Below are 14,011 nucleotides of genomic sequence, written 5' to 3'. Positions count from 1 at the left end.
TGAGCGCAAGAGAAGTTGCGGATTGACGTCGATTCCGACCAATAGCACAGTTTGTGAAACTGTGTTTATACCTACCCACTTTTCCGTACAGGGAGACTGTTTTGGTGAGTTAAGGAAAGTTCATTGAAATAGTTTATATGTTTAAAAGCGTTGAAATGAAAAAGCGACTCCACAACTTAATTTGTTTCTCCTTGAACTAGGCGTCGGAGCAACAGCGTGAAGCTGACACCGTGCGTTTTTTGTCGTAAAATACATTTGCGCCGCTCGCCCCGTAAAGCTTCATTGTTGACGTTTGTTGTTTTGTTGTAATGTCTTTTGCGCAACCGTGTAGCTCGTCCATTTTCATCCATTTAATGGCATTTTCACACCCCGAACATGTTTTGAGAATGTATTCGGTGCGTTTTAATAAAACCCGAGATGTTTTGGCTGCTTTTTTGTCGAAGTACAAACTCAATTTTATCGACAGCTAGTTTCGATACAAAAGGCTCGGGTGACGCGTATCAAAACGTTGACATTTGTGGCATTTAAGGGCAGTCCGTGACGTAACGCTATTGCGTTAGCTTTGGGTGATTTCATTTCTTTGCTTTTTATTCGTTTTGACGACTTTCTTCAACTCTTATTATCGCTCCCTTTCTCCGTATTGAATGAATGGGCTTTTTGTGCGCATGCGTCCAGGAACGAAGTTTATAAACAAGACGTCACATGATTATGAAATTATAAAACAGATAAAAGAGAAGCACGTTCTCTTCGGGGTCTGCTGTAGTTGTCGTCTTTAGTCCCTCTGGTAGTGAAGTGGAACGGGTCTAATGTGTCTATAGTAAACTTGTTCATGAGAGGGGAATAGCAACCAGGCTACTGTTCCCTATGCCACCGCAAACCATTTATAGCCTATACATTACAGCTCAGTTAGGGATTATGTTTCTGTGTTTGTGTGTGTGTGTGCCTGCGGCTGACCCATGGGGATTGGGAACATGGCTAATGCAGATTCAAGTGTATAGATTAGCCTTAATTCTGGGTCATGTATCTGAGACTCATGTAAATCACTCTGTATGTTTTAGTGCCTGGACATCATGGTGTGGGAGGTGGTGACTCCAACTGTGCTGTCAGGTCACTCTAAATGTCACCAAGTGCCGGAGCCCGAGCCTCAGGCTGAGGACACAGGTAACCACTGATTATAGCAGTTTGTTAAACATGCTTCTGTGCTATGATGAAGCCGTCAAAAAGCCTCACAAAAATAAATACAGTGGGGCAAAAAAGTATTTAGTCAGCCACCGATTGTGCAAGTGCCCCCACCTAAAATGATGACAGAGGCCAGTAATTTGCACCAGAGGTACACGTCAACTGTGAGAGACAGAATGTGAAAAGAAAATCCATGAATACACATGGTAGGATTTTTAAAGAATTTATTCATAAATCAGGGTGGCAAATAAGTATTTGGTCAATAACAAAAATACAACTCTATACTTTGTAACATAACCTTTGTTGGCAATAACAGAGGCCAAACGTTTACTATAGGTCTTTACCAGGTTTGCACACACAGTAGCTGGTATTTTGGCCCATTCCTCCATGCAGATCTTCTCCAGAGCAGTGATGTTTTGGGGCTGTCGCCGAGCAACACGGACTTTCAACTCCCGCCACAGATTTTCTATGGGGTTGAGGTCTGGAGACTGGCTAGGCCACTCCAGGACTTTCAAATGCTTCTTACGGAGCCACTCCTTTGTTGCCCGGGCGGTGTGTTTTGGATCATTGTCATGTTGGAAGACCCAGCCGCGTTTCATCTTCAAAGTTCTCACTGATGGAAGGAGGTTTTGGCTCAAAATCTCACGATACATGGCCCCATTCATTCTGTCCTTAACACGGATCAGTCGTCCTGTCCCCTTGGCAGAAAAACAGCCCCATAGCATGATGTTTCCACCCCCATGCTTCACAGTAGGTATGGTGTTCTTGGGATGCAACTCAGTATTCTTCGTCCTCCAAACACGACGAGTTGAGTTTATACCAAAAAGTTCTACTTTGGTTTCATCTGACCACATGACATTCTCCCAATCCTCTGCTGTATCATCCATGTGCTCTCTGGCAAACTTCAGACGGGCCTGGACATGCACTGGCTTCAGCAGCGGAACACGTCTGGCACTGCGGGATCTGATTCCCTGCCGTTTTAGTGTGTTACTGATGGTGACCTGTGTTACTTTGGTCCCAGCTCTCTGCAGGTCATTCACCAGGTCCCCCCGTGTGGTTCTGGGATCTTTGCTCACCGTTCTCATGATCATTTTGACCCCACGGGATGAGATCTTGCGTGGAGCCCCAGATCGTGGGAGATTATCAGTGGTCTTGTAAGTCTTCCATTTTCTGATGATTGCTCCCACAGTTGATTTTTTCACACCAAGCTGCTTGCCTATTGTAGATTCACTCTTCCCAGCCTGGTGCAGGTCTACAATACTTTTCCTGGTGTCCTTCGAGAGCTCTTTGGTCTTGGCCATGGCGGAGTTTGGAGTCTGACTGTTTGAGGCTGTGGACAGGTGTCTTTTATACAGATGATGAGTTCGAACAGGTGCCATTCATGCAGGTAACGAGTGGGGGACAGAAAAGCGTCTTACAGAAGACGTTACAGGTCTGTGGGAGCCAGGGATTGTCCATGTTTGAGGTGACCAAATACTTATTTGCCACCCTGATTTACGAATAAATTCTTTAAAAATCCTACCATGTGTATTCATGGATTTTTTTTTCACATTCTGTCTCTCACAGTTGACGTGTACCTCTGGTGCAAATAACTGGCCGCTGTCATCATTTTAGGTGGGGGCACTTGCACAATCGGTGGCTGACTAAATACTTTTTTGCCCCACTGTAAAAAAGAGAGGTCAAGATCTAAATGTCTCTTACCCTGGTTCTGCTGGAGGTTTCCTCCTGTTAAAAGGCAGTTTGTCTTTCCCACTGTCACCAAGTGCTTGGTTTTTTATATTATTGTAGGATCTTTACCTTGTGATATAAAATGGCTTGAGGGGATTGTTATTGTGATTTGGTGCTGTATATGTATAATGAAATTGGACTAAACTAAATTATTTAAAGCCCCGTCAAACCGTTAAAGCATGTGGTGACTCTGCTGTCACCTTCAGAAATGATGATGGATGCAGATGGAGACCAATCACATGATTCGCTGCGCTGTGACGAACACTTCCCCTCCTCGCCCGGATTCCCCACCAGTGACAGTTACATGGAATATGGTATGTAAGACACGAGGAAGCAGCTTGCGGGCTTCAGCTCTTATCAAAAGGAATTTAACCTTTTCTAATGTCTGTTTACTTCTCCTAGATGACCTCCCAGATCTACAGGAGGTTCGAGAGGAGACGGAGTCAACAGCATCACCTGTGTACCAGGTGGAGTTGGCTGTGTCACACCAGGAACGAAACACGCAGACACACAGACCAGAGGCTCCGGACACACGCTGGCTGACACAGCTAGCACACATTGCCACTGGACCTCAGAGTCCACTGCTACAGGAGCCTCCTGACAGCAGGTAGGTACATGCCTCTTAAACAAAGCTTGAATACTTTACTGAAGGTACAAATAACTGGAAGTGTGTATAGTCTTAATTTGTCTTGTAAACAAAGTGAAGTGATTCACAGCACCGTGACATTTAGTGACTTCAAGCAACTAGGCTCAAAATAAACTGTCATCACATGAAGTAGGCGGAACCCGAGATCAATTTTTCTCAACTTTCAAACACATTAGAGGGTTACCTGTGATACATCTGTGCTGAATCTAGGTTATGGTGTAAGTTATGGGATAGTGTTTCAGAAGGGTTCATGGTTATGATGTACCTATAGTGTATATTTAACACATAAATATAAGTCCCTCTGTAGATGACAATATTAGACATTTCTGGTCTCCCTCACATCATACAGGGCCAATAGTAGAAAAAATGTCTGAAAACAAGTGTAGAGTTGTCTCAAGTGTGAGCTTTTCACTCACAGACATTACTTGCACATTTGCTGGCATAACTATTTGAAACGCTGCAGCTATATTAATATGACAACCCATCCCTGTAACAATATATTATCCCCTTTAAAGGTAAAGTATGTAAAATATGACCACTAGATGTCAGTAGATTGCACATTGCAGTCAGATAAGTTTTGTTATCCTAACTACAGTGGCCCCTGTGTGGCAATCAACTCTGGCTGCCATTCATCAGTAGTGAGTGCAGGTCAGTCTGCTGTTTACCTCAGCTAGTGTCCACATCTGTGTACTCTGGAGGAGGCTGTAAAACCTTGAGGAAAGAGTCTGATACGAGTCAGTGAGTCTGAGAAGCTCAATTCTGTCCGATAATAACTGTACAGAGCCTCAAATAATGTGGGAATGTAATTTTAAAAAAGTTTATCAGAGGGAAAGATGTTAGGTCACTTGAGCCTAACATTAAATGGAATAATGTTAGTATATAACCAGCTGTGGTTGTTGTCTTGCCGGCTCATTGTTAGTTGTATGGAAACAAGAAGGTCACATGTCTAACACGCACAAAAATGTTTATTAAAATGTTAGAGCCTTGACATGACCACCTCAAGCCTCTTCTCCTGATGAGGTGGAAATAAGGGAGGAGAGAGAATAATGTACAATTGTTAAAAGATCATATATATAGTTTGAAAGAGAAACTTCTGATCTTTAAATTAAAAGTAACTTATAAGGCATGCAACATATGTGGCCGTTCTCTAGCATACATAAAACAGTAAGGCAGAAGCACGATGTCTTTCTCCACCACTGTATGGCAGGGCAACATGGTGGCTCAAAGTGGTGTGTTCTCCTTTGTATTTGTAATGTATTAAGTTTATGAGAAGAAATCAGTTTTTTAAGATATAATTACACATTAATCAGTGTATATTTATGAATACAACTTTTTTTTTCTATGAAATAACTTCAACAGTTTACTGACTGTACCTTAAACATATATGTATATAATTTATTACAACGAAAAAGTGTGTCAGAAACAGGCTTTATTCTCTTTTGGTTGTATTATGAAGAATGTAAAATTCTCCTCCAAATTTAAACAAATCACATTTCAAAAATCTCTTTTCCACACGTGAAAAGTACTGAAGCAGCAAGTGAAGCAACAGAGAATGGTTTATTGTTTTTAACCAGAGAACATAGAAACAAAACTAGCGCCATCTCCTGGGGAAATCTGGCACTGCACATGTATTAGTGAAACATTTAAAATACAATTGGACTTACTTTTTTCATTGTTATAACCTCATCAAACACTTAGTTTTTTTCTATAGTTTCTTGTTTGGTCACATGACTTTTCCCAAAATGAGGCAGTCTTTCTAAGACACTTCAGCTTCAAACAGGGGATATTATATAGTCTATGCCTAATATTTCTACTTGTGGCACACAAGTTGCTGACATTAAACATACCAAAAATTACAGCTCGTGTTGACAAGTAGAAAAACTTTAGCACCACATCTGAGTGACAACAGCGAGCTTCAGAACATCATCTTTATTACACAATTCTTTGTGTCCTTGAGCCCTCTTTTAGCAACACGTAAGTGGACATTCTGAGCATTTACAATCACAAACCTCTCTTTTTGCAGTTCTTCTTCAGTCTGCATCCCGAGCAGCAGCAGTGATCTACATTCCTACGCTCGGCCTCCTCCTCCTCTCCCTAGCAGCACCCTGTCGTCCCTCAGAGGTCACGGCAGGGAGCGTCAGCGCTGCAGGGTAGAGCCTTCTTATTTCCTGTGCTTCAATACCACCCACAGTCAATTATGAAAACTCACTTACACCACTGCTTTTATAATTGCATACGTTTAATACAGTCGTGTTTTTTTGGTGAAACCTCCAGAGCTTTTCTGGCTTCTTACAGCATGCATTGATCCTGATGATGCTTCTGTATCTTTCCACAGACAAGCAGTGAATGTGGCTCTGCAGTATCCACCAGATCTTCTCTGTCTGATGATGAAGACATGGGCTGGAGTTTTTCCTGCCCACCCACTGCCTGGCACTGTTTTCTCAAGGGTACGTACAACACTTACACACTCAGTCAACATGGACTGACTGAGTTCTTTCATTTCACAGTAGCTCACTGCTCCTCTCTGTCACCAGGAACTCGTCTGCATTTCCACAGCAGCTCAAATATAGAGTGGCGGGAAGCTGAGGACTTGGAGTCTGCTGAGGAAGACTCTGCTGATGAGGAGCAGTCTAGATTTCTGAAGGTACGTTAAGCAAGCAGCAGACTGCTGGGAGCGAATGCATAAAAAGAAACAAGCAGGGATCCACCAAAAGACATCACACAGTGAGGTAAAAATACCACTTGTTCTTCTGCAGAGTTATGGCTCTGAGGGTCTGCAGCTGGTGGAGCATGCAGAGATTGTGTTGTCTGGTCAGGCTGTTCTACAACTGACCTTTGACCCCGGCACATTTGGATATATCCCCCTGACTGCCCGCTGCCAACTCGATCACCCCTTCTATGTCAAAAACAAAGGTACAAGTGTGGTCAAGGTTTAAAGAGACTAAACAGCATCAATGACTCTGCAGACATTTCATCCTCCTTTCTGTCGTCAGGCTGGTCATCCTTTTACCCCAGCTTGACTGTGGTGCATTATGGGATACCATGTTATGAAATGGAAGTGGGAGATGTTTGCCTGCCTCCAGGACACAGAGACGCCAAGCACACAGAGGATTCTCCAGTCTTTGACACATTTAAAAGGTAAAGCAGATGTTTGCAGTGTCATGCTTAAATACAGTGTTATGCGAAAATGACTCAGTACTAAGGGAAAGGTCTTAAAACAGTAATCAAATGCCCATATAGAGGCTGTGGTTTGGGGTGAAAAAGAGGAAAAATAGTCTTGCTTGAACCAGCTAAGCCTAAAACAAACACCACTTAGTTTCAAATCAACCTCTGTTTGTCTCATACTTAGTTATGATTTCACTCCTCTGGACTCCTCGGCGGTTTACGTATTGAGCAGTATGGCGAGAAGGCGACGCGCTTCCCAGTCCAGTGGGGGAGCTGTTTCTCCAGACAGAGACGTGCTTCAAGGTCCTGCACTTCAAATCTCCTGAATTATTACTTACTCACTGATACCGTTCAGTTTGCAAGATGCAAAAATCCCTGAAAAAAAATTTCATGTGAACCCTGTTTTGAACCCACAGATGTGCACAGTCCCAGCCATTCCCACGCCACTCAGCAAAAGCCCTCCAAAAACCAGCTGCTCAGTACACAAGGAGGCAGCAGCGCCACACCCACTAAGTGCAAGCGGCCAATGAATGCTTTCATGCTGTTTGCCAAGAAGTTCAGAGTGGAGTACACGCAAATGTACCCGGGCAAAGACAACAGGTGGGTGCATGCCATGGTTGTTAGCGTGGGTGTTGTGTAGGAGTAATCAGGTGTGTGTGTGTTAGTAAATGTGTGCGTCTGCTCTGCAGAGCCATCAGTGTCCTCCTCGGTGAGCGGTGGAAGAAAATGCGAAGTGAGGAGCGTCGCGTGTTCACCCTGCAGGCCAAAGCACTCGCAGACGAGCAGAAAAGACTCAACCCAGACTGCTGGAAACGGAAACGAACCAACTCTGTAAGTACACACATGCGCGTGCACAGCTTCACCCACTGTTTTGTACTTCTGCTTCATCCTGCCTCTTTGTCTTGCAGGGCTGTCAAGGAAATTAAGGCTACAGAAAAGAAAAGAGTACAACTTCCAGAGCCTGTTGGAGTGTACACACACACATACACGCACTCACATACACACATTAAAAAAAAAAGAGCTATGCATAACCGAATATTGCGCTTTAGTTCTATATTTGTTTTGTCTTGATCTCCTAAATCCCTGAATCCTGTTATAGTAATGCAAAAAAAAAAAAACCCAAAAAAAAAACAGCTGCCCCTGGTGAACACCTTGGGCTGCTCTCAACAAACATCACTTTCCTTTTTCTTGCCTTTCAAAGGTGCTACTTATAAAATCTTGAAGTGCTATAAATCATTATTTCTTAATAGGAATTAGCAGAGGTGTCAAACATCGCCTTTTTTTTTTTAATGCTGCGGAACGCCCGTAGTGTCTCCTGCCGGGGACCGGATATTTTTCCAAAGAGATGAACGGATTTTAGCTCCAATGAGCAAAGTTCATCTCTACACATGATTCTTACATCAATGTGATAATATCCACAAAAAAAGAAGAGATTCTGATGATCTTCAGTTTCTCACACTATGCTTGAAACAGGTGGAAGTTGTGGTGCTTTTAGCCAAAGTAGAGAATGTAGCTATTTTTCCAAAATTCTATATTGTACAATAAGAAATATACAATTTATTTTATTGCCTGTATTACTTGTATTTGGACTCAGTGTTATTGCACAAGACTACATATGTTAACTTTGCTTTCATTTATCACGTAGCATTTAATAATTAAACACCACAAACTCTTAAACAGGGGCCTGGGTTTTATTCACCTCCCCACAAATTAAATGTGGCCTTTTTTAGCAGCAATAATAATAATTTGCTGTATTTTAGTGAGTCTCCAGTAGTGCTTCAGTTTTTCTCAGTAAGGGTTCCTCGTGGAGTTGTTATGTAAACAAATGTGTTTACATTTGGCGTTAGTCACCTAAACCTGCCGTGTCATTTGGAGGACTGTGCATCACGTCACCCTTGTGATCACGTGACAAACCAAGAGACCGCATAATATCATTTGAATTCATCAAGTTGAAGTGATGAAGGGAAAAATAACCATTAAATGGCAACCCAAGATAAAGCTCTTTCATCTTTGAGGTTAACAATTCTAGTGGCCAACAATGGAGGTAAAGAAAACCGTTGAAATGTGGTGGTGCAGTAACTCTAGGTCATCTAAAGAGGGTCATCTGTGCGCTGATCCACCAGCAACCAGAAACAAGTTGCTTTACATGTAGATGAGGCTTAAAACTCTACAGGGAAGCTTTAAAGAACTCCTTGAATCCCTCACTTGCCCAAAGCTTTTATTTTGAAATAAGAAATGTATTTAAGGAAGTAGAACCACACTCTAATTGTACTTTGAATTAATTGACGATGACTTGGACAGTAAATAATCCCACTGCTTAAAGTTAAACTTTACCTGTGACTACTGGTGGCTTGACTCCTTGTAAAAAAAATAAATAAATAATAATAATTAATTAATAAAATAATAAATTAATAATACAAATATATACATATATATGTATTCTAGCCACTGTCAGGCAGGTAGTGTGCACACTGAGAAAAATTATGACATGCCCATTGATTAACCGCTACTGTGAACATTCGGTGACGCTAAATGCCAAGAAATCATCATGAGCAGTCGATGTGATCAGAAACAGGAAAATGTACGATGATGAGGTTTTGTGGTGTATTTTAGTCAGGATGTTTTGTTTTTGGCAAAAATAAACAACTTTGTGAATGTGTTTACATGCACATTGTAAAGAGTAAAGAAGGAAGGAAATTTTACATTATTGTGCTCTTAAAATTTAGATTCTCAAAGACGAAAATGGGAAAGGAAATAAAGCAGCCCTGAGCCCTCACTGATAGTAGGGAATGCTTGCCAAAGGCACTAAGAATAATTCTGATATACAATCATAAGCATTAAAAAAAACAAAAAAAACTAACAGTACTGTTCCTCTTACTAAATAACTGAAAGTGAAACACACGTCTCAGTTTGGAAAACTTTCCATCTGAAACGCGAGACCCGGGGCTGAATCGTCATACCTTAATAAAAAAAAACAGGAGATATTCCCCGTGTGCATGTAAACACACCCACTGCTAGAAATGTTTGGAATTCAACAGGTGTATGGGAACTCAGCTGTGTGAGGCTTTAGAGATGTCACGCAATTATTATGAGAGAGTGGGTTTGTGTAGATTTGCTATCCAGGCAGAGTGCAGGAAGGGTGGGCACTCTTAACTCCCACTGCACAACGAGGTTTATTCTTAATGCACTATATACACTTTATCTACTAGTTTTTTTTGTGACTGCTACAGTATAATGTGTAAAGATAAACATTAATATGATCATATAGAAATCTATATTTTTGGTTTTGACTTAATCTTTGGTAACTTTTCGTGGTTGTGCTTTGGATTATTTGACTTTTTGTCTTTGCCATCATGTCATGTACAGGTCCATCAGGGGAGACAATGCAATACAGTGTATTATAGTCAAAATAAAAGTGTGATAAACATGTAATTCTCCATGTCTTTACTTCTCTTTGAGTCCAATAATAATAATTTGAAAAGACGAGAAGATGTCTACAATAAAGGTTTGAACAAATCTTTAATCTTGTTGCATTATACATACAGCACCAGTTCATAGCTGGAGATAAAGGTGTAGACATTAAGCTGCTACTGTAATTATAGAGATAAAAAGAGATGCCATTTCATTAAAACTATAAACATGATCAATTTTTCCAGGCTAAAATTATCAAATAGAATCCACACAGTTATATATATATATATGTATGTGTGTGTGTGTGTGTGTGTAAAGAACTAGAAAATCACTTTTTGTAGTAAAATAGAAAATATGTAGAGGTACAGTATAAACATACAGTAATTTGGCCTTTAAAGTATTCTGGGATCTTTACACATAAAGACTTTTTATTCCAGTTAGGACTGCTCTGAGCGTGTTCAGCTGCGGTCTCTGTGATTTACACCAGAAAGAGATTCACAGGTTGGCTAAATGTGTCTGATGCAATAGAAAATACTTGGACCCTTTTAGAAAAATGGAAACAGTCACAGCAAATGCTACCAAGAATTTCATTGCCAGCCTGTGCCACTGAGTATTAACAGAACGTTAAGCCTCCCAAAATATCAAGAATATGGGCAGTTTCTATTACTTAATCCCTTGTCTTGTTTCACAGCAGTGAATTTTTACAATGTGATGGCAAAAAAAAAATTCTTATCTCTGCCTACATCTATAAGAAAATAAGAAATGTCATCTCTTAAGATTTATTTTCAAATGGATTTTGAGCCGCGCATCACTTTAAATCCCAGTTTTGATCTTTTTTGTTTCTTTTTTTCCTTTTTTAAACAAAACAGCTGAAACTGATGGCATTTTTTTTAACGAGATCAACAACACAGGGGATCACCTTTAAGAAAATAGATAAAAACACCTCACCAGGATTTTGGCATATTAGTCACACAAAAAAACCCCAAACAAACAGGTTTAAAAGTACAATAACGTGACGTACAAAAGGCACTGGGTACCATGGACCATGGAGCCAGTTGCAAGGTGACGTAAACGTTAAAAAAAACGAGCAGTTGCTTCAGTTCTCACCAGTGAGGCCTCGGAAAGGTTTGGCTTGTAAGAACGTGATTCTAATTAAGGATACGTGGTAGTTTAAGCCCCAGAATGTGCTGGTTAATGTGCAGTGCATTTGATATTTTGCAGGGAAACGGAGGGTTGTCTTGCATTGTTTCCCTTTTTAACAATAAAGTAAGAATCTGCACTTTATCTACATTTATCGGCATTTCTACAATTCCATTTTGCCTGTGCATTTCTCTAATATTGATTTCTTTTCTCTTAGAAGGAAGGTGTAACCTATGACGGTAATAAAAGAATATACTAATAAAATGAAAGAAACAATGGATAAAAGAAACATTAATAGACAGATTGAATTTAATTATAAGGGATCTGTCATTAGAAATAAACAAAAAAACTTCATGCTGACCAGTGTCAGATACAGACATGGAAACTTTCTTACCACTCTCACCTAATTCCAACTATCCATCCATTCTCTTCCGCTTATCCTTTCAGGGTCGCAGGGGAGCTGGAGCCTATCCCAGCTGTCTTAGGGCAAGAGGCAGGGCACACCCTGGACAGGTCGCCAGTCTGTCACAGGGCTAACAGAGACAGACAACCATTCACACCTATGGGGAATTTAGAGTTTCCAATTAGCCTTACCCCACTAACTGCATGTCTTTGGACTGTGGGAGGAAGCCGAAGTACCCAGAGAGAACATGCAAACTCCACACAGAAAGACCACGGCCTGATGGAATTGAACTCAGGACCTTCTTGCTGTGCTGCAAAAGTGCTAACCACCGTGCCACCCCTAATTCCAACTAATGCTTTTAATGATGATTTAACATGAAATAATAATGTATTGTTATAAATGTTGCAGGGTTTTGTTTGTTGTTCACTTATAAAGGGTCCCTTAGAAGCAGGAGGTACCTTTTTCTCTGATCTGGTAGATTGTGTAGCTTTGTCTGCTGTGCATGCTAACATAACAAAAAGGACACTTTCAGGTGTTTCATCATCGCTTGTCGGGCAGAGTAAGATTTTTCTTCATAATAAGTGATTGAAAGGGAAAAGACTTTAGAGGTGAAGTCTTTTAGATTAAATGTAATTTCATTAGATTGTTCTGTTTTGAAAAATGATCTTATAAATAATGATTTTTGAATATGCAGTAAATGAAAGTATTAGCATGATCAGCAGACCTACTCTTTTCTCCTCGTAATCTCAAATGTGCGCTCGTGTAATTTATTTTCTCTTTCATGCGCATTTTTGTGTGGATGTCTACATGAGCGACTCCAGGCTTTCTGCGATGTTGGTCTGGCCCAGCGGTACAGATCCGTTGGTCTCTGGATTCTGCAGAGCTCTCTGGTCCTCCTGACTGCTCACCAGGCTCAACACCGCTCTGTACAGATACTGGTACTGCTCCTGTAGGGGGTAAAGAGGCAGAACACTGGTAAAAGCATGCACTTGTTACCAATCTCATCCATTTATTACTTCTAGGCTGGACAGTTGTGATTCATTATTATCAGATTGTCCTAAAAAATAAAAAACAACAACAACAAAAAAAACCCTGAAAAGCCTTCAGTTGATCCAAAATGCTGCAGTAAGAGTACTGACAGGGACGAGAAAGAGAGAGCATACTTCCTGTTAAATCCAGAATCAAATTTGAAATCCTTCCCATCATATACAAGCTCTTGAATAATTAGGTCCCCTCTTATCTTAAAGACCCCATAGCATCACATCACCCTAATAGAGCACTTAGCTCTCAGACTGTGGGCTTACTTGTGGTTCCTAGGGTATTTAAAAGTAGAATGGGAGGCAGAGCCTTCAGCTTTCAGGCCCCTCTTTCTGTGAACCAGCTCCCAGTTTGGCCAGACAAACACCCTCCCTACTTTTTTATTAGGCTTAAAACGTTCCTTTTTGATAATGCATATAGTTACGGCCTGGTCTGGTGACCCCAAGTTTCTTCCTGTTAAAAGTGTGTGTTACATGCCAAGAGATGTGGCTTTGCTTTTGTGTTCTTTTTATCTTTCAGGTGTCAAGCCTCCACCTATTGGCCAGTTCAAAGTTGATTGGCATGTGTCTATTGGCTGGTCTGGGCACAGTTGGCCAATCACACTCCGAGGATCACTACAAATGAGCAGCTCCCAGGCCAGCTGGTGGCTGCTGGCTTCTGCTTTATAACAAACATTTGTGTGAAGGCTTCTTTGTATTGTGTGTGGTGGGAGGCTGGACAGGTAAGCTGGGGTACCCTATACACTGGCTGCAGTTTTTAAACTGTTAAACACACTAGGTTATGCGGTTGATGCCACTTTTGTATGTTTTCACTGACCTTTTGTCGAGTAGCTAGGTAGGCCTTTTGTTTTGCATTTTTGTTTCAGTTAGGCCCTGGAAGCTATCGACCTCTTTTTGTTTTATTAATTTCTTTGATTTCGCTCAACCGCCCAGTCCTCCTCCCCCACCTTTTTCTTTTGTTAAGTTTGACTATCAAGTAGGGTTGCCAACTCCCTGAGAAAAAAAAAAAAAAGAAAAAAAAAAGGGACGCCTCATGGCCAGGGCTGGGCGACCCGACTGTCTTCACCCTTCCCAGTGTGGGGAATTTCTTAGCTCTTTTTTTTTGTGTGTGTAATTATTTTTTTAACCATTTGACAAAGTGCGTCCCTTTTCAGCTCAATACTTTTGTCTCTAAATACGGAACAATTCCGTTTTTCAAGGGACGGTTGGCAACCCTACTATCAAGGCAATCAACCAATAAATCCTGCCTGATTCTTAACTGTCCTGTTGTCCTCCTCCTTCATTGATTGTGGTTGTCCGGTG

At 41.1% G+C, this 14,011-nt stretch overlaps 2 protein-coding genes across 4 annotated transcripts in view; one reads left to right on the top strand and one right to left on the bottom strand.

The window, feature by feature from the left end:
• The first annotated feature begins 68 nt into the window (after window positions 1-68).
• Window positions 69-10,145, top strand: LOC134646602 (HMG box-containing protein 1-like). 2 transcript variants are annotated; one of them, XM_063500426.1, is made up of 13 exons: window positions 69-104; window positions 1,059-1,161; window positions 3,114-3,221; window positions 3,310-3,514; window positions 5,577-5,703; window positions 5,889-6,000; window positions 6,088-6,197; window positions 6,310-6,466; window positions 6,547-6,691; window positions 6,903-7,021; window positions 7,135-7,318; window positions 7,408-7,549; window positions 7,627-10,145. In XM_063500426.1, exons 2-13 carry the CDS (start codon window positions 1,071-1,073, stop codon window positions 7,642-7,644), a joined length of 1,518 nt encoding a protein of 505 aa, XP_063356496.1. In that variant the 5' UTR covers window positions 69-104; window positions 1,059-1,070; the 3' UTR covers window positions 7,645-10,145. The 2 variants fall into 2 exon arrangements, with proteins under 2 accessions (XP_063356496.1, XP_063356497.1); XM_063500427.2 differs by lacking the exon at window positions 69-104 and adding an exon at window positions 152-230.
• A 79-nt stretch (window positions 10,146-10,224) lies between these two features.
• The window catches only part of ptprz1b (protein tyrosine phosphatase receptor type Z1b), a 68,781-nt gene continuing 64,994 nt past the window's right edge, over window positions 10,225-14,011 (bottom strand). For both annotated transcript variants that reach the window (XM_063500423.1, XM_063500424.1), the window contains one exon: window positions 10,225-12,619. In XM_063500423.1, the coding sequence (XP_063356493.1) occupies window positions 12,476-12,619 (144 nt within the window). In that variant the 3' untranslated portion in view covers window positions 10,225-12,475. The remainder of the gene's footprint in view (window positions 12,620-14,011) is intronic.

The sequence above is a fragment of the Pelmatolapia mariae genome, linkage group LG17 (genome assembly GCF_036321145.2).
Source record: "Pelmatolapia mariae isolate MD_Pm_ZW linkage group LG17, Pm_UMD_F_2, whole genome shotgun sequence".
In the NCBI taxonomy this organism is placed as follows: domain Eukaryota; kingdom Metazoa; phylum Chordata; class Actinopteri; order Cichliformes; family Cichlidae; genus Pelmatolapia; species Pelmatolapia mariae.
The sequence above is the reverse complement of the archived record's forward strand: the minus strand, read 5'-3'. Positions and strand labels throughout refer to the sequence as shown.

Bases quoted from the DNA above. Each gene is read 5' to 3' on its own strand.
- LOC134646602 (XM_063500426.1), top strand. From the start codon at position 1,071: ATGGTGTGGGAGGTGGTGACTCCAACTGTGCTGTCAGGTCACTCTAAA. The intron at 3,222-3,309 runs GTATGTAAGACA...TACTTCTCCTAG, and splicing joins TGACAGTTACATGGAATATG to ATGACCTCCCAGATCTACAG. The intron at 6,467-6,546 runs GTACAAGTGTGG...TTCTGTCGTCAG, and splicing joins CTTCTATGTCAAAAACAAAG to GCTGGTCATCCTTTTACCCC.